We start from the raw sequence: 27,099 nt of genomic DNA on the forward strand, positions 1-27,099 counted from the left end.
CTTGCTTTCTTCTAATGGACTTTTCTTCGGCGTTATTTTTAAAACCATGCACAAAATGTTACTCACCTTCGCACCAAGGAATACTAATAATAAGTCTGAACACAAGTTGGGAAAAATGTCTAATCACTAGTGACACTACGTTGCTAGCGGAAAGAGTGCTTAACACAAACTGAAAAAGGGATGCGAAATCTTTCCAGGAATTCCCCTCTTCTCGTCATACCGATAAGTCGCTCGTTAAGCGAGTCATTTGTCGTGACCAACATTTTTGCTTGTTATGTGATTTACCCGCTATACGAGGTGCTCGTTAAGCACGGTTATAATGAAATTCCTTAGAAAATTTAAAAATATGGCAATTTTCCACAAAATAAAATTTATTAACGCGACCGTTGACTGCGACTCGTTAATAGCTTTTATTTTGTGGAAAATTGCCAATTTTCAATTAATTATGATATCCCACTATATCACACCTGAAACTTCTCTTTTTATTTATGCAATTGCTTAGGCTTATATGCTAGGCAGAGAATTTATTTGAACAAATTCTCAATTTTATTTTACAGTGGAAGTAGTATGGTGAAAAAAGTGCTCTCCACAGAGCACCTCAAGTAGCGAAAAATATCTGCAGTCTCTAGGTGAGAGGCCAGTGCGTTAGCCACCATACCATCCAGATCCCCATGAAATAAGGGACTGTAATGAAATGCGCGAGGAGAGATAGCTCCAGATTCTACAGGTAATGCTGAAGACCAAGCAGTAAACAAAATAATATTATATTAGGTATCAAAATATTTGGCTTTCCACCTTAGTAATTGATAATTCAATTGCCACCCAGAAGAGACCGGAATGTGCTCCTTCAAATTTGTGGCTTTCAATTTACTCTCTCACAGTGTTTGCAGAACATATCCCAATAATTGAATTCTCTGGCAGAAAGCATATCACAGGGTTACAGTATCCTCTCCTTGCCCTAGAGAATTGCAAATAATTTGGAGGGGTGGTAAATTCACCATCCAGATGTGGTAGGATACCAATAATATTAAAAAGTACAATATTTTGGCATGAAGTCATATGCAAGTTTTAAAGAACTTTTTTTTTCATAATTCAGAAACACATGTTGGGCCATACAGCAGTATTTTCAAGCAAGTCATGCTTACACTGGTTTCATTTTTCTTGTATTTTTAAATTAATATTTTGCAATGGAACTGCATTTATTTAATCATGCTCACAAGGGTACCTACTATTTAATACATTCTTGGTATACTGAACACATCACTTTTGTCCTTAATTATGCCAGGAATAAGGGGTTTTCAGGTTAAACTTCTACTATTTCCAAGGCTCCTTTATTCATGTTATACGGTGACAAGGGAACCTATCAGGCATTAAGGGGGATCCCTTAGCTCTTTCACACTCAAGTATATGTATTAAAATTATTAATTGAAACCGCTAAAAATACTAGCATCTTTGTTCAGATACTAAGATGTGCCCGACATGTCCATAAATGCTTCCTACCTTAAGGATTAAAAAATAAATTACTAAACAATTTAAAGAAATGCTTCCTTTATTTATGAACTGCATAAAATCAATCTATGATGTTAATGCTGCTAACAGAACATTAAGAATGAAGGTGGAGTGATAGAGCTCATTTGCAGTCTAAAGACAATATGTTACAATAACTGAAGAAAAACTGATAGTGGAATATTTGATATTGCATGTCTTCATTTTCCTTCCAACAAAAGCCGGCTGTAGTCAATGTACATGAAAATAATTCCTCCTTTGTTTAAATGCTGTAAAAGAAATGTTTAATTAAATTGCATTCTAACATAAAACTAAAAAAATAGAAATGCAGTGAATGCAAATACCTGGACAAAATATTGCTAAATGATATTGCCCTGTGCTCTCCTGGCTGCTTGCAGTATACCACCTATATTTTCATCTACCTCCTGTATATCCATATACATATGTTCTTCTGGATCTGGAACTCTACAAATGACATTTAACTCAGTTTATATTATCATATCCTTCTTTATATCGTGGATATTACTTATGAAATCAATTTTTGAACATACTCCACTTTACCCATTATACACCATGTTGTGCAAAACAGCACATTCAGAAATGTTGGCAGAGGCATTCCTTGGCTGATAATGAAGGATGCAGTCCTTTAGAAGACAACTTTATCGACCTTTTCAGGATGCCAAAAAGCGTTTCCACAACACTTCCAGCCCTGCAGCAGACTAGTGTGTAGCGGTACTCGGGGGTTTCTTCTGGTGCTTGTGGAAGCAGGATCAGGAGCTAAGGTTCTAATGAACACACAGCTGCCACTTTTGTCACACAAAAATATTTGCCAAATTCTTCATTACCCACTTTCAAAGGATTGATTGCATCACTTAAGTCACCTATTCACTGCCCATTGCTCTTTTTGGTGAAATTTTTCTACGAAAGCTAATTGCAATTACATCAGTACATGCTTAATGCCACCAATTGCACTTAAATGACAAATGAGATCAAGGGAATGAAATGTGGCGGCGCAAGGAGAGCAGACGGAACGCACGGTGGAACTTATTTGTTCCAAGTTCCGAAAAGTACCACCAGGGGGACACGGCGTCGCTACGACAGAGAAAGGTGGACGTCGGTCGGGAGAGTCAGTCTGCCGCGAATGAAGAAGCAAGCTGTACGATCGCCCTCTGTAAATCCGTTTCGATAATAAACCCGTTGAGTTTAACGCTCGAGTGTAATTTTTCCTAACGTCCACTAGCGTAGAAGGATACCCCTTCATTGGTGACCCCGACGTGATCACGCGTGAGCTAAGGTTTGCATTATTTTTTTTTTTTTTCGTTCTGTGACTTGAAGCGCCACGTGGTGCAAAATGCCGCCTCCAAGCAACGGGTCGGAGGAGTCAATCGTAAACAGAGTGACGATGCGAGTTCCACCTTTTTGGCCAGAAAAGCCGGCTCTATGGTTTTCGCAGCTGGAAGTTCAGTTCTCGCTAGCGGGAATAACGAGTGAGGCGACGAAGTATTCCCACGTGGTCGCCCAGTTAGACAATCGCCACGCGCTGGAAGTGGAGGACATTATTGTGAATCCCCCCAGGGCAGACCCATACCAGAAGATCAAGGAGGAATTAATCCAACGACTCTCCGTCTCGCAGGCGCAGAAAATACGTCAACTCCTCGAGCACGAGGAGTTGGGGGACCGGAAGCCATCCCAGTTCTTGCGCCATCTACGGACGTTGGCTGGCGTTGCCGTGCCAGACGACTTTCTGAAGACGCTGTGGATGAATCGCTTGCCATCCCACACACAGTCCATCCTGGCCTCACAAGACTCGCTGGAACTGGAAAGCTTGTCGAAACTAGCCGACAAGGTGCACGAGGTGCCGCGCCCCCCGCAAGTCGCCAGTGTCACGCCGCATTCCGAAGTGGAGGAACTTCGAAGTCAGATAGCGGCCCTTACACAACAGGTAGCCGCGTTGACTGCTTCTTGTCCAGATTTTCGCGGACGGAAACGTTCCAAAAGCCGACAGCGGCGTGCCCGCAGCCCTTCCGCGCCTCCAGATGCAAGGTGGTGCTGGTATCATGTTACTTTTGGCGCTCGCGCGACTAAGTGCCGTTCCCCGTGCGCCTATAAGTCGGAAAACCACGAGGGCAGGGCGTAATTGCGGCCGACGCCCGCTGCCCCCAGCCTCGCCGCCTGTATGTTGTGGACTCGGTGACGAAGACAGAATTCCTGGTCGACACCGGTTCCGATCTTTGCGTTTACCCGCGTACGCTGGTGAAGGGACGACAGCCACTTTCTACCTACCAGCTATTTGCCGCGAACGGGACGGTGATAAAGACCTACGGGTGGATAGACTTAGCCTTGAATTTAGGCCTAAAGCGGGACTTCCGTTGGCGCTTCGTCGTGGCGGATGTCGATAGGCCCATCATTAGCGTGGACTTTCTGTCCTTTTACAGCCTTTTAGTGGACGTCCGCCGGCAGCGAATAACGGATGGGATAACGTCGTTGGGCACGGGCGGTCGCATTGTGCCGTGTTCGGTCCCGCAGGTGAAGACTGTAATCGAATCATCTCGATTCCATGAGATTCTGACCGAATTCTCAGAGATCACTCGCCCAGCTGGCACACCGAGGGAGCCCCGGCACGCGACCATGCATCACATCAAGGTGACGTCCGGACCCCCCGTCGCCTGCAAGCCCCGGCGACTAGCACCAGATAAGCTCGCCATCGCCAAGGAGGAGTTCGACGAGATGCTACGCAGCGGTACGGTCCGACGGTCGGACAGTTGTTGGGCCTCGGCTCTGCATCTGGTGCCCAAGAAGGATGGCGAGTGGCGTCCCTGCGGGGATTATCGCGGTCTCAACGCGCGGACCATTCCCGACCGATACCCGGTGCCTCATATCGCCGATTTTGCGCACAATCTGGCCGGTAAGACTGTATTTTCGCGTATTGACCTCGTACGCGCGTACCACCAAATACCTGTGTGCCCCGACGACATTTCAAAAACGGCAATCATCACGCCATTCGGACTCTTTGAATTCCCGTGCATGCCGTTCGGCCTGAGAAATGCAGCCCAAACATTTCAAAGGTTCATCGATGAGGTGTTAAGGGGTTTGGACCACTCGTACGCCTATTTAGACGACATTTTAGTCGCCTCGATGGACGTTGAGGAGCACGAGCGCCATCTACGTGAGCTATTTGCGCGTTTGCGGGAGTACGGAGTGCTTGTAAATCCCGCCAAATGTGTGCTAGGTAGGACGGAAGTGTCCTTCTTAGGCTACTGTGTCAGTGCATCCGGGGTTAAGCCGACGACGGCGAAAATAGATGCGATTAAGTGCTTTCCTGTCCCGGAAACTGAAAAAACTGCGCCAATTCTTGGGCATGATTAACTTTTATAGACGGCTCATTCCAAAGGCTGCGGCAATCCAACTGCCACTTAACGATGTCCTAAGGGGGGGAGTAAAAGGGAATGAACCTGTGCTATGGAATAACGGCTTGGATCGTGCGTTCAATGAATGCAAAGACGCCCTCGCGCAAGCGACGTTTCTCGCGCACCCAGACGTCTCTCTGCCCTTAGGCCTTTTTACGGACGCGTCGGACGCCTCGTTGGGCGGAGTCTTGCAGCAGAGTACGAGCAACGGTTGGCAGCCACTCGGTTTCTTTACCCGTAGACTCACTTCCACGCAGCAAAAGTACAGCCCGTACGACAGGGAACTGCTTGCCGTGTATGAATCTGTTAAATATTTTCGGCATATGCTCGAGGGTCGTGAATTTTCAATTTTTACTGACCATAAACCCCTGATTTATGCCTTCGCCCAAAAACCAGAAAAGTGTTCCCCGCGTCAGTTTCGGCATCTAAATTACATTGCCCAGTTCTCCAGCGACATCCGTCATCTGTCAGGCAGCGAAAACGTAGTCGCGGACGCCCTTTCAAGGGTAGAAGCTGTGAGTGGTGCCATCGATTACAGCGCCCTCGCACGTTCTCAGGCGGAAGACGACCGGCTCAAACAGCCCAACGATTCCCTCCGGTTGAAAATGATGCGCATTCCCGAGTGTGAATTTCAGTTATATTGTGACGTGTCGACACCATCAGTCCGCCCTTATGTAACTGAACCCTTCCGGAAGCCAGTCTTTGACTCGCTGCATTGCTTGTCACACCCAGGAATACGGGCTTCCACCAAGTTGGTCGCAGAACGGTTTGTGTGGCCCTCGATGCGCAAGGATTGCCGTGCATGGACACGCGCATGTATTCCCTGCCAGCGAGCGAAGATTCATCGCCACACAGTGTCCCCTGTGGGAGGCTTTGCGCCGCCCACCCAGCGTTTTGAACATGTTCATATCGACATTGTAGGCCCCTTGCCGGTTTCCGCGGGATATCGGTATTGCCTGACGTGTGTCGATCGTTTTTCAAGATGGCCAGAGGCGTTCCCGGTTAGGGACGCAACAGCTGACACGGTCGCCAAGGAATTCTTTCGGAATTGGGTGGCTCGCTTCGGCACTCCACTCCGGATTACGACGGACCAAGGCCGACAGTTTGAATCACATCTGTTCCAGCAGTTGGCGGGGCTCACCGGTTCGAGGCACCTGAGAACCACGGCTTATCACCCCGCAGCAAATGGCATGGTGGAGAGGTTCCACCGCCAACTGAAGGCAGCCATAATGTGCCACCAGTCGGATGGTTGGCCGGACGTCCTGCCAGTAGTGCTGCTCGGTATACGAGCCGCCTGGAAAGCAGACATTGGGGCGTCGCCGGCGGAGATGGTTTATGGTCAACCACTCCGTCTACCAGGAGAGTTCTTCGTCCCTAGCGAGCGGCCGGCGGACGACGACCTTAATTTCGCCGCGCAGCTACGGCAACATTTCTCCACCATACGACCAGTTCCTGCGTCACGCCACGGCAAGAAGTCTGTCTTCTTGCATCAAGACCTGTCGTCCTCATCCCACGTTTTCGTGGGAAACGACGCGACAAAGGTTAATCTTCAGCCACCGTACGAGGGTCCCTTCCCGGTCATCCGAAGAGAGCCAAAATTTTTCGTGGTCAACGTCCGAGGTAGTGAGAAAACAATTTCAATCGACCGCATAAAACCTGCCTACACTCTTGAGGAGAACGACGGGACGAGCAGCGCAGCACCCGCATCTCTTCGGGACAAAACACACCCAAGAACCACCACTGCTGCACCTGCCGAAGAGCCGAGAGAGACCCGCTTTGGGAGGAGGGTCCATTTCCCAAAGCACCTGGAAGATTTTGTACCATAGCATCTCACTTCTTTTCGCTAATCCTTCCTTTTTCATTCTTTAGTGGCCTAAAGTCTACAGAGGGGGTGATGTGGCGGCGCAAGGAGAGCAGACGGAACGCACGGTGGAACTTATTTGTTCCAAGTTCCGGAAAGTACCACCAGGGGGACACGGCGTCGCTACGACAGAGAAAGGTGGACGTCGGTCGGGAGAGTCAGTCTGCCGCGAATGAAGAAGCAAGCTGTACGATCGCCCTCTGTAAATCCGTTTCGATAATAAACCCGTTGAGTTTAACGCTCGAGTGTAATTTTTCCTAACGTCCACTAGCGTAGAAGGATACCCCTTCAGAAAGAATATTCAATGCATAATGTAAAAATCAACAATGACATTAAATATATTACCCAAATTTATGGGTATTTACATACAAACCATGCAACAAAATAATATTCTCTGGATGAACTTCTTAATCCTGCATAATTATTATAGATGAATTTTTTAGAACTAAAATTCAGTTTTATTCCATCTTTTTTGTTCTGTAATTCTGATTTTTTCATTGCAAATAAATGGAATTCAAGGCGTTCCAACCTGAAATTTCCTTTAATACACCAGCCGAAGACCACCAATGTAAACGAACTGTTATGAGCCATAGGTCTCACTTAAAGTAGTATAATTCCTATCGCCAGAGTAACCCTGCCTTTCATAATTGCTACAGGCATTGACTCATTTTGGACGGTGTCATGGCACAGGCAGATGAATTCTGCAGGCGTTAAGCATTTCTTAATATCCCTAAATGTAATGGTAGCGGCCACTGTATGAAAGTGTATGCTTGCTCACTTTCGCCTCCATAGTGTAACATTAAAGCGCTAATATCTAATGGTGCAAAAAACAAAAACAAGAAGCAAGAGTACTGTCCGGTACATAAATACATTAAAATACTCCTACAATAGTAGTTTGCTGATAAGAAGGAAATGCATCTTGCCTACCACCTTGAAACACAAACGTACATGGATTTGGGCAGATTCCAATATTGGAATCGGCACTATTCCAATATGCTTCTGAAATACACCAATAATAAATGGCAGCATACATGACCACCTCGGCCAGCCCTCGACCATGACTAAATATATAATTTCTGTATACTAAATCATGCCTAGCTCTACTGACAGAAGCAGGAGGAATATAGAGTAACAAGATTTAAAGTGAGTCAGGTTTTGGAGTAAGCATGGGATAACACACTCTCAGTGCTATGACAATCTATGTCATTTTGGTGGACTCAGTGTTAAACAAGGCTCCTATATGGTGCTTACCTGAAAATAGGGAGCAAGTTTCTGATAATGGACTAAGAGGCAGCCCTGCACTTACTGAAATGAAAAAGTGAATGGGCGCCTGGGCCCACACACAAAAATGCATGGACATGAAAGGTATACAAATAATCTGGAGGCTACGGGTTACACGAAATTCATAAATTAGGAATACTGATGTCCCTCAAAATTGGTTTCTTTTCACTAGCAGCCACTGCAAATCACACACTCAAAGGAAGTTTATTTATAAATATATTTCTATGTAATTATGACAGATAATCAACAAACACAATTTAAAAATGATGAAATTCTGCAGATCAAATATGCTTACTTCCATTGATAAAATCACAGAACTTAAAAATGAAAATGCTTACCTTTAAAAAACATTCTTTCCATTGAAAATAGCAATTCTGATATTCTTCACTGAACATAAATTCTCATGATACTACCATGAGATATTAGCAAGTGACAATAATGTAACAGTTGTACAGTATTTATCTAAAATTGCACACTTATTCATGAATAGATAACATAATTTAAATGATTTTGACAGCATAAAAACATACTTAATATTATTAGAATTTTATCACACATGAATGAAGCATTCCATGGACATCCCAAGAATTACTCCATTAATATCCATATGTATTTCAATGTGCAAAAGGTTTTCAAACATACCATACATCACAAAAGTTCTTCTCTAAGCTGATAGCTATTATGACTCTGGACACAAGAAATATATATTGCTTATAAATTCTGGTTGACCTGTTAATGAGTCAGAGCCAGCACTATCACCAGGCATCAATTGAAGGAACGCACAGAATGGCTGTCAAAATAGTTGCATTAAGGAATCAAACAAAACAATAATAAGTTACATATGCTGCTGCCAACGTGGCTTCTTCAGTAATCATTCCTATGTTGTTGACTCTACTGTAATTTATTGAACAACCACCATGTCATTTAATGTAACAAAACCAGTGTTCAGTACCAAAACTATTCTCTCCTCATATATCTTACTTTGCTGTTTAGAATAGGTTGACTCTATACTGTAATTTCTATGAAAATTAACAAAACCAGTATTCAGTACCAAAATTATCCTTCCCTCAATGCCATACTTTCCTGCCGATGTAAAAGAGAGCAATTCCCCCAGCAAAATGGGTGGGCAATCATCATTAGTATGATAAAAAATCTTCATTAGATACTACAGTTACTCAACATTTCCCATCAATGGGAAACAGAACATTATAAATGATATGTTAGTCGTAAGAAAAGAAGGTATTGAAATCAAGAACAAATAGTAAGCTAGGTCACATGAAATGGCACATATGAATTTCAGAAAGGTTAAATATTTGTACAAAACATTCATAACACTGGAGAACAGTGGTTTTCAATTCACGTTAACACAGGTTATGCTTTGTGACACAATTCAGACATGAAAATCAGCACAGGTGTGCTATAAGTCAGCACGAGATTTGGAGATCATTACAGATTATTTGAAAGGATTTCAAACCTAAATGGAATAGAAAAGTAATCATGGTTGATGCATACAATGGCATCTTAAATAAGAGCATGATTGGAAGGGGAGGATAATAAATTTGGCACTCACAAAACAGTAACATCTCAATCACAGGGAATGGAAAACAAATAGTAATTAAAATTTCTTCCAAGAATTTTACGTAAGATAATCCATCACTGGTATACACAACTTTCAATATACATTCCACAAAATAATGCTGATATTATTCAAAAATTAGTCTTGAATTATTCTGCGTACCATTGGCAGAAATTATGTTACAAGAGAAATAACATTTAAATAAAAAATTAACAACATACATTTCAATATAACTGAATTTTGGGTAACTAAGATAACTTCAATTCACCCATAACATAGCAATACTTATGATATTATACTTATATATTATTTCATAATTCACACCAAAACAGAAGTTCACCTGAAATTCCTTCTTAGGCAACTACTTTTTGCTGACACAACAAATTTATGGAGACATTAAGGTACATTAACTTAGTCCACAGTAAGTAGCTCCTCAAACAACACATTGTGTCCTCTAGCTATCAAAATAATATTCACATTCTTAGATGTGAAATAAGGGCTCCTAGTAATAAAAACCAATTAAATTGACATGAGAAATCCAAAGTGTACACAGGCTTGAAGATCTTGAGAAGCTCTTTAATAACCATGATTAACTTCTTCAATATCAATAATGTTAGCTCATAACAGTAGAATGAAAAGTTTAATTTTACAATTATAAAAAACTAATGCATTACCATTTAGTAACACATTAGGCCTAAAGTTCTACACCCAATTTCCTATACCCCAATACTACTTGAACTTGCACAGACATGTGCTGAATTTAAAAATACATCAATTTAAAAGATAGCTAAACAACTTCTTTGATAAAATTCCTAACATTAAGCTGCAAAAATAGCTCAAAATCCATTAATTTCTGTCAACTTTTCAAAAGGCAATGATAACTCTCTCTGATGGAGAGTTATCATGAGAACTACATCACTACAAGAGAACATAAATTTTAAATGTTCACCTCGTAATTAGCATCAGGGGATGAAAATATACGGTAAAGAATTTTGCAAAAAAAATCTGGTTACTTCACAGACACACCATATTATCCATTACCATCATGGATGCAATCCACTAAAAGGAATTCACAGTAAATGTAAAAATAGGTTAATTGTTCTTTCCAACGATACAATGCCAACCATCTGCTATACACAGTGTTGAGAGTCAATGGGCATACCGAAAATTAGTCCTATAAACTAGTTCGAGATCTTCTGTAAAATGAGTGACATTTCTCAATAAAAAATCTAATCATACACTTCAACCATATAATGGGCCCTTTATGACACTGAAGTACTTACCATTCTCACCAACACTTTCCAGGCCCAAACACTTCTCAGGATTATAGCACTGAAATAAGAAGCTGGGTTTGTGTTAATTGATTGCCAGGTTTTGATCTGAATACCCATGGTATTATGCCATTTTTAAACTTGATTCCCTTCCAATCAGTTTTAATTACAAAGTTAAGGCAACCTATATAAATAAAACCTCTTATACTCCATGACATGTGTAAATGAGGCAGTTTCAGGACATTTTAAGTCATAACTCTTATAACTGATTAGGTGTGGACAGCTTGAAACCATTTATACCAATTAATATCCCTATGGAATTCTGCAAAAACAGCTAATAAATATGAAGGCAAAGATATTTGATAACTAAAAGCAAGGAAAAATCACCCTCTGATTGTCATTGTGCATCTAAACGCTCCTCATATCAAAAAATATCTTACTGCCATACATTTAAAACAAGCAAACACTAATTCCAAATAAATTAAGTTAATAATAACGTTTCAGTCTAGCAATTCCCAGTTCTTATCATGCCATATTCTATGCAGTTTAAAAAATGAGAGCACCTCTTTTGAAAAAAAGAGAAATCCTGGCTTACATCAACGTTTAATTACAATTAAGCATCAATGCTAAATGAAAAGTATATTAATGTTTTAATTAAGCATTCAGATTACCTAAGTATTAATTTCTTGAGTTTATACATTTTTGGAAAATAATGTTTATTACACCAATTGCGTTCACATAATACGGCACACACCTAGGTGCCACATTGTAATAGCAAGATGTTCTTAAAACTGTCACTTAATACCTCCCACCTACTCATAATATAAAAGTTCCCATAGTTTTCATCCACTTTAGGCCAAATATGATGGAGATTTTTCATGACCTACAACACCTAATTTACACTAAAATGTCAATCATTTCATTCTGATGTAATTAAATCAGCATATTTTAGCACATATATGAAGAAAGACACATCAACTAAGCAGACATTTTTAGCAAGTCTGTCAAACATTTTTGCTATGGTAGCTTTAGGGGCCTATTGGCATTGAAATTGCATACAGAAATCATTTACCCACAAACCTTCCAATACAATCAACAGAAAATCATAAATAAGGATGGAAACTACAGGATGGATCAATTTTAAGTGATATATATTTACCCATCTTTCATCTCAGGCCCCAACAATTTACCTAATGATTTATTCTCTTATTCACAGTAACAACAATGCCTTCATTAAGAGCAATCAAATCTCACAGTAAAAACAGATTTTAAAAAGCATTAGAAGAAGTAATACAACATTTGCCAGCAATTTTCTCCAAATCATGAAGGAGTAAAGCAAAATAATGAAATTACATAAATGCTAATGAGTAAGTACGAAAAATAAAGCAACAAAAGTAGACAAAAATCTTTATGAAAAGCTTCATAAAAATTACAAAAATCTCTGAGAGCAAATAAAACATGGAGTTACCTAATCCTAATCCAGTGTTTATGACATAATGAATCTTGATATTTATGAAGAAACATAAATGTAAACAAAATTATATTTTTGATGTTTTAAGTAACTTGAAATTACTCCAACATCGTACAGAGAGGACTTTAATACTTAACTGACTGTAAATAGTCACTCTAAAGTGGAAGATCACAATTCTTGTTCACTGTATCAACAATAAGACCTTCATATTTATAACATAGGCAGAAAGTTGAACTTTACTGACACTATGCAGATAAAACAAGGACATTTTGCTGATGAGTATTTGACTAAAGTTCATCATTTGGTTCCTGACTACTTGTCGCAGGGACTGGTTGTTGGTTCTAATGAATCACACCTTTCTAGGGTTCCAGCACACTAAAGCAAACTTTTGACGACATTTCAGTGCCAGTAGCCAATATGTGTAATGCTTTGGAGCAAAAGGCTTGAAAGAAAATGAAGGATAAGTCCCTGATTCTTGAAGATGTCCATGTTCCAATAGCTATATATCACGATTGGATATTTATAAATGATCTGAGAGGGTATTATAGCACACATATCCTATGCCATAGCTATATATAATTAATTAGCTTCGTAAAGCATTTCTGCATAACACATCAAATAATGCAAATAAAAATCCAATTAGATAAAATATAAAATACTTATATGAAATACATGACATATATAACAATTACTATCATATATTGTGGCGCATACAACCACATTAGCACTTTAGCCCAAGAATGCAAGTAAAATCATATACTTGCTGTAGAAGACTTGGCCCTAAATTTCCACACCAAAAAGTACTAATTATGATGATTTATTGGACATTCAAATTATTTATGAGAACATTGTAAGGAACATCTGCAGGATTAGAATTGGCCAATTACAGATGGCAGTCACTTACTTACATCAAAGGAAAACTTCACAATATTCTCATAAATTTCAACGTTTTCATTTTTGCAATTGGAAAATATAATTCAAGCGTGGTTTTTTTAGAAAATGTAACTTAACATATATGCTGCAATATGCATCAGGTTCACCAACAAAAGAAAATTTAATCAGTCATCAGAAATTATTATGAATGAAGAAACAATACCGAAAATATATGTACAGTAACCCCTCACTAACTATGGTTATGCCTATTGCCGATGCAATACATTTATTCATCAACTCCAACACAGGCATTTTATTAATGTGTGCAAGGTTCAGATTAGCTCCCTTAAATCATCAGCTTTATGAGATTACTATTCTCCATTTCCATTCTATGCTAGTCCTCTCACTTAACAATGGTGGTGTCGCCAACCAAGTTTCTGCTTTAACCTCCAATTATCAGGAACATAACCCCCATTACTAATCCTTGGTCCCATGCTTTAGAAATTACCCAACATTTTTCGACCAAAAAATAGTGCAACTTCAAGTCCATTAGCCGGATGATGCAAAGCTACATTACACTATCACTTTATGAATCCATTCTATGTGAAATTTGATTGATTCTGTGCTAGTACACGACCTTCCAAAGAACCTTAAAGACTGCACACAGGAACATAATCTCATGAAAGTTACAAAGGTGATTTATAGCAAGGGAATACAAAAATATTTACAATGCCAGAGTTTTACTTAACTCCACGTTAAGTAACTAGATCTGTGATAAGACGAAGGATCCCCTCTTCTCTTTATACAAATAAATAGCAGAGATATTTGAGTACACCTATCTTTTAAATTTAACAATCATTCAAAGGCTAACATTTCTTGAGACTACTTTATTCCTATATTTTTTTCACATTTACTGCCTGCATTAGAAATAAAATATCGAGGACTATTTAAAATTTTCATCATTTTACATTAATAAGCCAAAAATTGAACCTATAATTCATGAAAAAGTGTGTCTGTGAGTATTCCAGACTTGATATATAAATGTGCACATGTACTTCAACAGATGAAGTCACAGTCCTTGAATTTTTCTGTAATTCTCATCATAAGCACCGCATAAATGAAGCTGGCCAAAAGTTCAGCCAAAATAGCATCAAATATTAGCATTGATCAAAAGTAAAGGAAAAGATTTATGAAAAATAAGCTAGTAGTAGTTTAAGTACAGTGACCACATTAAACTCTTTGTTTTATGGAGAACAATACTGGCAAAAATAAAGCAAATCTTCACGATTACAGCATGATTTGCAATTACTCTCACCATACAAATATGAATTTCAAAATTTGTCAGACATGATGAGGGAGACATTGTTATGTGCAAAATGATCTGAAACATTTAAGATGATCTTCCCCTTAAATCACCTTATGGAATCCAAATAATGAAAATATCACAAATTCTCATAATAAGCTAGCATGGGACGAGATGGGTACCTATATTTTCCAAGAAATAAAGTTTTTTGGGGAGATACTGAATGCCATCATTACCAATATCATGTTTTGAAGCAAAATCAATGTAGTGTGGCATACAAATTTTCTTTCAAGTAGGAATTTCATCTGATCTCAGAATTTTTGTGCATTTGGGCACAATCTTATGACAGTCATGTTAATTCATAAGCAATATTAACTAAATGGTGTATTACTTCGTATATAACGAGCAGTGACATCAATTTGGTCACTTTACAGTGGGCTCATCATTTTCATTTTATACAATTATTGTCATTTATGGATTATTAAGACAAAATGAGATGCTTCTTTCATGATAATTAAAATTTTGTTAAGAATATACCATTTTTCTGGGTGCTCAGGACAAGATTTTAGAATTTATGCTCAAGTACATATAACTAATAGGATATTAACTTTCTGAACATGGTCACAGGTAATGGCAATAATGTCATCCATTTAGTATTTTATGATAATGATATGCCACTAATGAAATGAAACTTAATAAACTCAATGTCTCAAATAAATTTTGGATTTTTATGCAAATTAAAATCAGCTAAATACAATTCACCTACACATTATTTAATCAACAACAGAGAATATTTAATTTGACACAAGGAGTTGTAATTAACAGAGAGATGGGAACCACAGTTAAAATACCATAAATTTTGGGAACAAATCTTTTCAACAGATAATGTTATGGTTATTTTTTTATCTTTATCCCAGGCAATCACAGAAAGTGTAAGATATGAATGGGTAGAAAAATAAGATGGATAGAGCACATATCATAACAACATCTGTCATACTTCTTAGAATTCTGCACTTGTACACAAAGATAATCTGCATTGTTAACCTTAACAGCTAACAGTTTATCATATGTCACCTTATATTTATTAACATCATACTCAAAAAAGCACCTACAAATTATTACAAAAGTCAATAGCATTATATGCTCATCTGCAATGAACATCAGATACATCAGAAATATGGTATTTTCTGTTTGAAGAGAATGGCACTGGGTACCAAGACTCTCAACACATTTGGAAATCAACATTAATATTATCATTGCATTTAGAGAGACAACACTGGGTGCAAATACTCTCAATACAATGAATATTGTTTCATACTGATTGGTGTGATCTTAACATTCGTCTTCGAGGTAAATTATCTGTCGTGTGAGTTATCATAGATAATACCGTCTTTGATAAACTCAACATTTGTATGCATTTTCAAGGCATTCAAAGATATTCTATTTTGTATACCATCTCTGAAAGCATATACAATGATTACCTAAAGTATTCATACATTGAAACTAGTCAATAAACAAGCAAATGTATAAAGTGAGAAATTAATTTCTAAATATTTTAAACAAACATATGAATGATACAGCAACATGGAAAAATCCAAGAGGTGGTGAACATGAGGAACAAGATGTTTTAACACTCATGCAAATAACTATATTTCCAGTTCATCTTCATCACTTATAGTCCTTTTTTTAACGAACCTCATTTATGTTAGGTGATGTGTACAAAGCAAAATGAAACTATATTAGCAGGTTAGTATTCGGTAGTTGCCAACCACCAATATTAAATCTCAAGATATGAATTTAATGAATTATATTTACAGTTTATCTTCATCACTTATAGTCCTTTTTGATCAAACCTCATCAATGTAAGGTGACATGTACAAAGCAAAATTAAATTATGTTAGTTTTCAGTTGTTGCCAGACATCAATATTAAATCTCAAGATTTGAATTTAATAAATTATATTTCCAGTCTATCTTCGTCACTTATAGTCCTTTTATGATCAAACCTCATTGATGTAAGGTAATGTGTACAAAGCAAAATTAAACTATGTTAGCGAGTTAGAGTTCAGTAGTTGCTAACCACCAATATCAAATCTCAAGATATGAATTTAATGACAAAAACTCAACACACTCAACATCCTGTTTTCATAAAAACCTCTAACAGCCAATTTTGTAGTTTAACAAAAAATAACTATACATTAAAATCCTACCTATCAGACATTCCCTAAAATGAATAAGGAACAAACTGAAGGGAATAACAATATATGCTTAGTGAGCCAAAACAAATTGAACTAAACTGAAATGCACCGTTTCAACATTTGTTCAGATAATTCAAACACATATAATGATGAAAAACCACTGCACAAGAGGAGTCATCAGTAAAATGCATCCCCATTCTTCCATATTAATGTTGTAAAGGCATTTAATATCAGAACACATTTTAATGGGTTATTACATAACTACCTTTAACAACCAGAAATTGGCCAGGGAATGACAAAAAATTCATAATTTAAGTTATACTTACCGAAGGCCTAGCTAACAATTTGAAACATTAACTGTGAATGTGGTTCAGTGAAATCTTTTTGGCTCACTTAACCCAAAACTGGTCAGACTGCAAGTGTTATGCCATACCCACCCATGGAGCCACAAAGATGCTAACTTGTTCTTGTCCTTGGCCTTCACTGAATGGCAATGCTGAAAATATAAAAAGTTGTGTTAGAGAAAATCCCTGCAACAATACATTACCGAACAATAGGAAATCGATGTTATTCGGGGCCCACCCATACCACTTCCACTTTTACAGATAACGAATATTTGACTTCTATTTCCTTTAATCTAATTCACCCATTTTTGAAGAGGAAGATATATCCTTCCCATTTCCCCTCTCCACCTCCAGTCAACCTTCCATTTTATACAGCAGAAAATATAGCATTGAGAATTAGGGTTTATAGCTAAAATAACCTACATGGGAAGACCCAGAAGTACCTGGCCTGACCTACACAAGGCGGTAGTTGTTTGAAAAATATCACTGTATTAGAAAGTACACAATCTTTAAAGCATTTGTTTCAAGTTTGAAGACACTACATTGTTTAGTATTGCTAAGCAGCCATCAATAGTGAACCTTTTCAGGGAATTTGTGAAAATGGAGAATATTGGTCATCGTTTTGTGTTACAATACTTTTATTTGAAAGGCCTAAGCCCAACCAATATAAAAACTGAACTGGTTTCCACTCTGGGTGAGTCTGCTCCTTCGTTGACAACAGTAAAATATTGGGTAGCAGAGTTTAAATGAGGTCGTACAAGCTGTCAAGACGAGCATCGCATTGCTCGAGCAAATGAGGTGACGACTCCAGAAAATGTGAAGACATCCACAAAGTAATACTGGATGATCGTCGACTGAAAGTGCACAAGCTAGCAGACATAGTAGGCATTTCAAAAGGTGCGGTACATCGCATATTAACTGAAAATTTGGACATGAGAAAGCTTTGTGCAAGATGGGCGCCACGTTTGCTCACACTCAAGCAAAACCAGTGTCATGAAGATGTTTCAATTGAGTGTTTAGCACAGTTTCACAGCAACAAAGCAGAATTTTTGCACTGTTTCATAACCATGGATGAAACATGGGTCCATTACTTCACACCCGAGACAAAAGAACAATCAAAACAATGGACTGAAAAGGGAGAACCCCCTCTAAAGAAGGCGAAGACCAGTTCATCTGCAGGCGAGGTCATGGCGTTGGTTTATTAGGATGCCCATGGGATAATTTTCATTGACTATCTAGAAAAAGGGAAAACTATCAATGTCCAGTATTATGCGAACTTACTGAGCCCAACGCTTGAGCGAAGAAATCAAGCAAAAGCGGCCCCATTTGGCTTAAGAAGAAAGTGTTGTTTCATCAAGACAATGCACTAGCTCACATACCCACTACTGCAATGGCCAAAATGCATGAATTAAAGTTTGAATTGCTACCTCATGCACCCTAATTGCCAGAGTAAGCCCCCTCGGATTATTTTCTGTTCGCAAACTACAAAAAATGGTTCGGTGGTCAAAGATTATCTAACCGTGAAGAAGTGATGCCGGCAGTTGATGGCTATTTTGAGGAGCAAGACAGTTTTTATTATAAAAAAGACATCAAACTATTTGAATATCGCTGAGAAAAGTGAATAGAGCTGAAAGGAGATTACGAGGTCTGTTCACAAGCATCACTACTTTTGTGTTTTTTTTCAAAAATGATTTATTTTTTCATGAATATCTATTTTGTTGCCTTCAAAGTAATCCCCATTAGATATTATACACTTGTGCCAGCCAATGTTTCTTCCAATCCTCGTAGCACTTCATAAAATCATTTTTTGTGATCTTGTTCAGCTCCTCCTTCGATGCAGTTTTTATCTCGTCTATCGTAGTGTAGCGTTATCCTTTCATGGGCCTCTTCAGTTTCAGGGACAAGAAAAAGTCACTGGGGAATATGGTGGCTGCGGCATCATTAGCGCTTTTTCTGGCCAAAAATTCACGCACAAGTAACAATGTGTGAGCAGGGGCATTGTCATGTTGCCAACATTTCTCCTTCCACAAATCTGGGCATTTGTAGTGGATTGCTTCACCCAAATTGTGCATAACTTGCAAGTAGTATTCCTTATTTACCGTTCTACCCTGTGGCAAGAAGTCATGATGAACCACGCCCCTTTAATCAAAGAAAACTGTAAACAAAACTTTAACATTCAACCTAACTTAGTGAGCTTTTTTCGGCCTTGGCTCGTGCTGCAGCTCCCATTGGGATGATTGAGCTTTAGTTTCCACATCATAACCATAAACCCATGATTTGCCAACAGTTATTTATCTCTGGAGCAAATTTGGGTCATCATGGACAGAGTCCAATACCTCATTAGCAATGTTAATTCGTTGCTGTTTTTGGTTGAAATTGAGCAATTTTGGTAGGAAATTCGCTGCGACCCGTGTCATGCCCAAATCATTGGTGAAAATTGAATTGCATGAGCCAATGGATATGATTAGGTCCTTGGTAACTTCTCTAATGGTGATTCAACAATTGGCCAATAATATTTTCTTCACTTCATCAATGTTTTCCTGTGTTGTCGATGTGCTCGAGCGTCCTGCATGCTCTTTGTCGTCCACATCTTCTCAGCCCTCTGAGAACATCTTGTACCACCAATAAACGTTGCTTCGGTCCAAGGTAGCTTCTCTACATGCACAGTCAACATTTGGAATGCATCCGCACACTTAGTTTCGTTTTTCACATAAAATTTGATACAGATTCTTTGATCCATTTTTTGGAAAAAGCAAATACCAAAGACAAGCCAAATCACATCCCAGCAAAACAGTTGTCAACAATTAACTGAACATTCAAAATGGCCAAACTTTTCGGCATAAGTGAGAGACTAAGTACCAACATAATGCTACAAAAAAATCAAAAATCAAATATAAAAAATAAATTCAAAATTCACGATACTTTTTGAACAGACCTCGTATGTTGAAAAATATATACTTTTTTCCAAAATTTTTGTGTTTCCGTTGTTGGGTTGGGTACTTTTGGGATTACCCTCGTATTGAAGTATTTACCCACCATAACAATATGATTTCATGGTCGAACTGACACAGAAGAACTAACACTTCTAGTCGCAGTAAAATAATGTGACGGGAGGTTTCCTCAGCAACACATGAACATCACAATTAATTAATAAATGTAAGTGATAACTTTTGCTTTTTATTGCCCATTAAACTCCAGAAAGCAAGGATAATGCTGAATGTCAATTACGTGGAAAAAATCCCTGACTTGTCTGGGTCCACTCTTTAGTAAATCATTTCAATGAATAGTAACATTGCTGCTAAAATCTGCATTCTTCATTGCAAATATGCACTGCACTTGAACTGCAAACAAGCAAGAATTCTTGCTAATATTCTCTTCAATAATTTTTAGGGTTTTTGAAATAATGAAAATCATTATTTATATCTTTGACCTCAAACTTGATGGTTATATAAGCTGTCAGGGGTGTTAAATAGTTCTTACACTAAACATTCATACAGGTGACTTTCACATTTCAAGGTATGAGAGCTGATTCTTACATCGCAATTAGACTGAGTCAAGTTGAAAGCATTCAAAGTCATCCCATTTGAATAGAGGCCCTATAATCACTATTTAATACCATAAAGTATCCATAATTCTACTTGATACCAGCTGTTATGCACAAGTTTAATATTTTTGGGATTATATTGTTCATTTGCAAGGAAATCATTTCCATAATTGGCAAAACTGTACAGTGAAGCAATTATTTTGCTTAACAGCATACAAGATCCACAATGGCAAAAAATGGCTAAAATAGTGTTGCTAGAAGTCAAAAGTATGAATTGATATGCCTAAAATTTCCGGTTGATATAAATACATTGAAATCCGAACTATGAGTTAAAAAGATGGAAGAGAGCAGTAACATGAATAGTTTTAGCAAACATTTGAATATGGTCAGAATACAGATGTCTACTAGTGACAGAGTTTGGAACTAATTGAACTCATAATCTCAAGTCTGCCATGAAAAGATTCATGATATGAAGTGGATACACTTGACGACTAGGAGTTAGTCATGAAATTTATACCTTCTAATGACAGCTGAGGGAGACTAGTCATATCACACACAAGTTGAAAATATGAGGAATGAAAATGACTTTGACCCAAACATGATGAAGCATGAAAAACGCAAGATCTGGTATCTGGCATCTAGGATCATTTGCACTGCCTCCACATAACAGATTTAACAGTGATGGGCTGCTGAATATTAAAAAGCATTGAAACTTGCTTTATTGCATCAAAACTACACAGAATCAAGAATAAATTTGTTTTCTTCGCAAAATTTGGAAGTTGGATAACTGTTTGCACTAGTCACATTGCAAAGTAGCTCAGATTCTCATGTGTTAAGTTTTCCTCAATTACTCTCAAATGTAAAATCATCCTGCATGACAATGGAAAGATGAAGATAAAAATAACATTTCACTGGAGGGTAAAATATTTTGGAATAAGTTGAGTTTCAAGAACTGGTGAATCATTTATAATTGCAGGCCTCTACATTGAATAAATGGTGATAAATCGCAACTAAATTCTGAAACATGCAAACCGGAGCATTTACCTGCAGAGATAATACTTCATGATTTCCCAAGTATGAAAAATTACTGGAAGAGAAGAATGGAGATGGAAATGACATGCTTCAGCCACTATTGATTGGTAAATCAAGGAGTCCTAGGTCAAATACGTAATAACGCTGCCCAATAGATACATAGCAAATTCCAAAGAATAAATGACCTCAGTCATATTTGAGGATGAGCTTCATGCTCTGGATGCTGAAGTGGGGTCTCAAAATAGGAAAATTCTGCAGTTATTTGATAAAAGTCATGCCCATCCACCGAATATACACGTGAGAAATGTACAGTTACAGCTTTTTTTCCCGCAAATTATACTACAGAGCTCCAACCACTGGATTTAGGTATAATTCACTCATTTAAAATGCATTATCAAAGAATGATTATGCATTGATTGATATATCTGCCTAATTGCGGTAAGAATATGAAGACAATCAAATTGAATGTACTTTATGCCGTACACTACATATGGGCCTGGAAGCAAGTCAAGGATTCTACAATATAAAACTGCTTTAGGAAGGCAGGATTTTATGTTATTTGTGTTGAAGAAATTTCAGTTAAATTTATTCATGATGCTGATGAGACTACAGGCGATGATTTTAGTAATTAAGAATGTAAAAGTAAAAACTCTCCTTTTCCTTCTATTTGCGTTTTCACACTTTTTCTGGGGTCCCTAGGAAAGGGCAAATAAAGGGTTTTACAATACATAAATATTTTAAAGCATTCTATTGCATTTCATACTTTTTTGAAAGAATTGTTTTGTACAAATATTTTCATATTTTTTTATTAAAAATAACAAAATGCAATATATTTATATTTTGCTTTACTTTGATAATGGAATCTGAACTCAAGATTCCATTATCTGAGGTTACAAATCCAGCTATGAGCGCATATATGTGCTATTTAATTGGGGCAAAAGCTGATGAAATCATGTATTCCATTAGGATATGAATAGTACAACTCCCAATTATAAGCTAAGCTCCCTTGTGGCGTACACCGGCAATAAATTCAAATTCTCCATTAATGTATGATTTTTAGTAAAGTACTCTTTACTCTAGGCAAGTTTATCATTAAAAAATTGGGGGGTTGGGAAAGTAGCCAGAATGGACAGACATTTCCGGATGGTCATGAGTCTATTGTACATGAGTAATCATGGGCCATCGCAATCTCATTCATACATCAAGAAAAACAGAAACAGAAGGGTATTATTTCGATTTTAAATTTTGGATTACATTTATGGACCAAATTTTTGTTTACAATTCAATGAAGTTACTTTTATGTTAAGTGCATTTGCTAAAACTTGTGGGCAGGAGAAAACACATATTATCTAGATGCACTTAATGATGTAAATCGCCCACTTTTCTGAGTTTTAAAAGGAAAATCTGCCTAAAGGTGTGTTTGCTCACATTCATCACAAGGACTGGAGGGGGAAAAAGGGGCAATAAAGTTGTGGATAGACAATGTGTGGCCTAAGCATCCTGAAAGCTGCTTTGCTAGTATGAGATTAGTTTGAGAGTCAAAGCAAAGAATGATGGAAAAATAAAATTGGTAAAATAAGTTTGTTTTCCTTTCTGCCCATTTCACCTTTTCCGGCCTTCTCCACACTCACATTTCAAAAGACTCCAATCTACACCTACCATATTGCCTACATGAGCATGTTTCTGTGCAGTTACAACCATACTCTAAATCAAAATTTTGACAAGTTATTTTTTAAACACCCTTTTTCTATCTGCCTGTCATCCATTCCCTCCTCCTTGTGAAAGCTTCTTTGCCTAAGGCAATTCTTATTCTTATTTCCCAACTACTTTGACCATCTTGGTCCACAACACTTCCAAGGTTTGTAAGCTGCTCCTCATGCTGAAATTTAGGAGCATCTATTTGAACATTTACTTAGATTTTCTTTCTAGAAAACTGCCTAACCTTGGCTTAGTTTATATTAATTCTCATCCCTCACCTATCACACTGACTTTCCAATTAATTCAGCAATGTTTGCAACCCATTGGTCAACCCACAGCATCTACAGAATAATTAGTTTTACTCAAATGCATGCACTTTCAAAAATCTAATGTGTTTTGTTGTCAAAACACTTCAAGCCTGTAGTGCTCATTACAGTATTGCTTGCCCTGCTTTGTTTGTTTTCAAGTTTCTCCTTCCATCCCTCGTGTCTCTCTGTGGGGGGATACTTCCACTGCCTGCCGCGGTGTGTCGCATTCCCTACCTCTGACTTTGGGGGCAGGGGCCATGATTAGCAAGTCCATGTGATGATGGAATTTAGCCTTCTTACTTTTCAATTCTCATGTGCACGTCATTGGATACATTTTTACTACATTTATAAGTAAGTGTGTATGTTAGTTGCATATATATAAGTTAAGTAGTATATGTATTTGCATTTGTGTAAGTTAAAAATGTTTTTACATGAATATACACGCCACTGTGGGTATAGGTTTGCATGAATAAGCCAGTTTTGCAGGTGGTTTTATTCTCTTTTATGGGTGGTGACATAACACCCCCCCCCCCGGGCAAATTCCCCAGCAGAAGCTTGCAGGGTATTATGTAAATGTATTTTGGTTGAGTGGCAAACTAAAGCTGAGTCCCCGGCAAACCTTTTTTTATGAATTGAAGACCGACTTTCATTCCTATCTGCAGTTTCTCCCATGCATCTTTAACCACACACATTTAAAATCACCGGTGATTATTGAAACCCATCTTATCTCTCTTCCCAACACTGCTCATCCGGATTCCTCATCCCCCACTTCCACCTGAGCAGTCCCGAAATATGTATAGGTTGTGGATAAGTCTCCTATCCCTCCTATCTACTTCTATTTTCCGCAATACATTCAATAAATTCTACCCAATTCAATCTATCAAACACTTTACAAGAGACAATTATATCCTAATTGTATTCTATGTTCCTCTTTACAGTATCATGTGTGGTCCTCCCTTTACAGATCCCAAACTGATCATACCCTATAGACTCATTTGCCTCACCCTCCAACCTCTTATTAACAATCCTTACCACTTAAGCTGTGTACAAGATCTAACATAGTTCATTAGTGAAGAAGTTAACATCCCATTAGTGGAGAACTAAGAATGCCATTAATGCAGAATTAAAAATGACAACTCATAATACAACAAGCTTTTGTGAAAAGCTTCTAATAGGCATACTGCTCTCTCAGATAAGACAATATTTCACTAACTTTATGTAATCAACAATGCTCCAAATAAAATCAAGAAGTTACTTTTTTTAAATTCCAGAATGTAAATAGAGACAATGCACACAAGTTATTCTGACAATTCAAAGCACCTAAATTAAAATACAAAGAAACAAAGGAGGTGGTTAACAGAGAACTTACATATACTGATGCAAGAACATTCAGAAGTCTGCAAACTCCTTAGCACACTTTTCTGTTGATGAAATTCGCAGCGCTTCTTCTTCATATTCATCAAAATTACTCGTATCGCCAGGGCCCTTGCATCTTGGTATAAATGGTGCTTCAACCTATAAAATATTATTTTATAATTCATAATGACCACAAGGCAATAATGAATCAACATAAATGAATGAGCAATATTTGAATTATGTAATTAAATTATATGATGTCTACTAGGTTTCCTTGACCTTTACAATTAACTACCAATTCACCATCAGGACAAGTTTCAGGTTTGAGAGCATTGGCTGGCATTTGTTAAAGTTACATCCTAATTATGTAGCAGCATCAAAGGGCTTCAACAAGGCGTTTTTAAAACCATGTCGTCACAAACACTAAAATTACTGGTTGGAGCAAAATGGGGAGCTCAAAATTACTGTCTACATAATCTACTCTGTGCTCATCAAATACAGAATCTAAGTTTCTCTCAAATAAACTACCTTAGACCATATGAATAAAATCAACTTTATAGAAAAATCTAATTATTGTTTCCACATCACTCACAACTCATGCATCGACAAAAAGATTGGGAAGTTTTATTTACATTGAAATCATTTCACCAAAAGCATGCACTATTTAAAACAATAGGTTCAATAAGAAAGAATTACTTAGGGATTTTTCAAGGAATGGAAAAGTAATCAGGGATTAGCAGATGTTATTAGATAAAGAAATTTGCTTTCTTGGTGGCAATCAAGAACAGAAGAAGTTGGCTTCACAGTCCTATGTTCATGTAAATCAAGTCCAAGAACAACATTATGCAAACCTGTGGGGTATCTTGTTGAATATTTGCATTTTATTACATTGATCTAACATGGTCATTTGGCTAGGACATTTCAAGCCAATTGCAGTTTGAGTAGTATTAGTGGATCAGCAATCTGTCTCCCTATCTACAGACAGATTGCATTACTGTTCTTTATGCTTGAAATTCTATTTCCCTTTCAATCATAACTGCAATCATTTCCATACATTTTTGTATCATCCATCAACAGGTTAAGGGGATTCAAAATTCAATCACTCAATAATTTGGATGATGATGAATCAGACCAAATCAGGATATGCTGCATGCATACCTTTCATATCATTTAGCACAACTTCTACCAGGTTTTTGGTTACATTATAACTTGTTGCACTCTATGTGCTTTAATTTTCTGTATCAACAAATTTCTGGAATCCTAGCTTGTGCTCCATTTTTAGATAATCAGTAGTGGAAATAGTTCCATACCATATCTATAGACGAATCAAAATCAATGCATTACAATAACATAGGATCTAGGACCGATTTGAACCCATAACCTTCGGATTTACCATAAAAATACCATTAGCCACAAGGATAACCTGGCCTGCAAGGGCTATTCTTTATGGGTTTGATGATTATCAATTGTTTGACATGAATTATTGAATTAATTACAGCAAATTTTTGAAAAAAAAACAAAGTTTTATTGTTGAAACTGAATGAACAATTGAGATGTGGGAGAGACTACAATAGAGAGATTTAGGAAAAATAATTAAAATCTTCAGTGCCATAGCAAATTTATTTGCAGCAAGAGAGAGAATTGTTACAGCACTGGAGAGTTTGATTATTACCCCTTCATCAGTGACAGTTATATACCTGTTTCTCACAGTTGTCATTATCTAATTACCTTGGCAAAATCATATGAAATCTTCAATCCAAAGAAATATGTTGAGTGTAATTTCTTACAACAGTATTTATCTCCACTGCTGCTGCAGATGCCGGTAAACTCAAGCATGGTCAGACTTCATGCATCTTTATAGTCGCCGCTGGCAGTCTCCATCATCAAAGTAACACCCAGAGCGCACACAGACAAAAAACTAAATGCTGAGCACCTTAAAACTGTGTAAAATCAATTTAGGCTCACTGGAAAGTGTGGATATGCACACCAAAATCATTCTAGATTGTTAATGAGCTTTTCTTGGCTTGACAAAAATCAATAACAACAGAAAAAATGCTATAAATTAACAATGT

The 27,099-nt window shown here is 37.8% G+C and overlaps 1 protein-coding gene across 2 annotated transcripts in view; it reads right to left on the minus strand.

Moving 5' to 3' along the window:
• Nucleotides 1–15,318: 15,318 nt before the first annotated feature.
• LOC139686073 (cAMP-dependent protein kinase catalytic subunit 1) overlaps nucleotides 15,319–27,099 on the minus strand; it is a 317,835-nt gene continuing 306,054 nt past the window's right edge. For both annotated transcript variants that reach the window (XM_071583192.1, XM_071583195.1), the window contains 2 exons: nucleotides 25,041–25,186; nucleotides 15,319–17,241 (listed from right to left, as the gene is read on the minus strand). In XM_071583192.1, coding sequence (XP_071439293.1) covers nucleotides 25,061–25,186 — 126 coding nt within the window. In that variant the 3' untranslated portion in view covers nucleotides 15,319–17,241; nucleotides 25,041–25,060. The remainder of the gene's footprint in view (nucleotides 17,242–25,040; nucleotides 25,187–27,099) is intronic.

This window comes from Hetaerina americana, unplaced genomic scaffold (assembly GCF_022747635.1).
Source record: "Hetaerina americana unplaced genomic scaffold, ioHetAmer1.1.p SCAF_13, whole genome shotgun sequence".
In the NCBI taxonomy this organism is placed as follows: domain Eukaryota; kingdom Metazoa; phylum Arthropoda; class Insecta; order Odonata; family Calopterygidae; genus Hetaerina; species Hetaerina americana.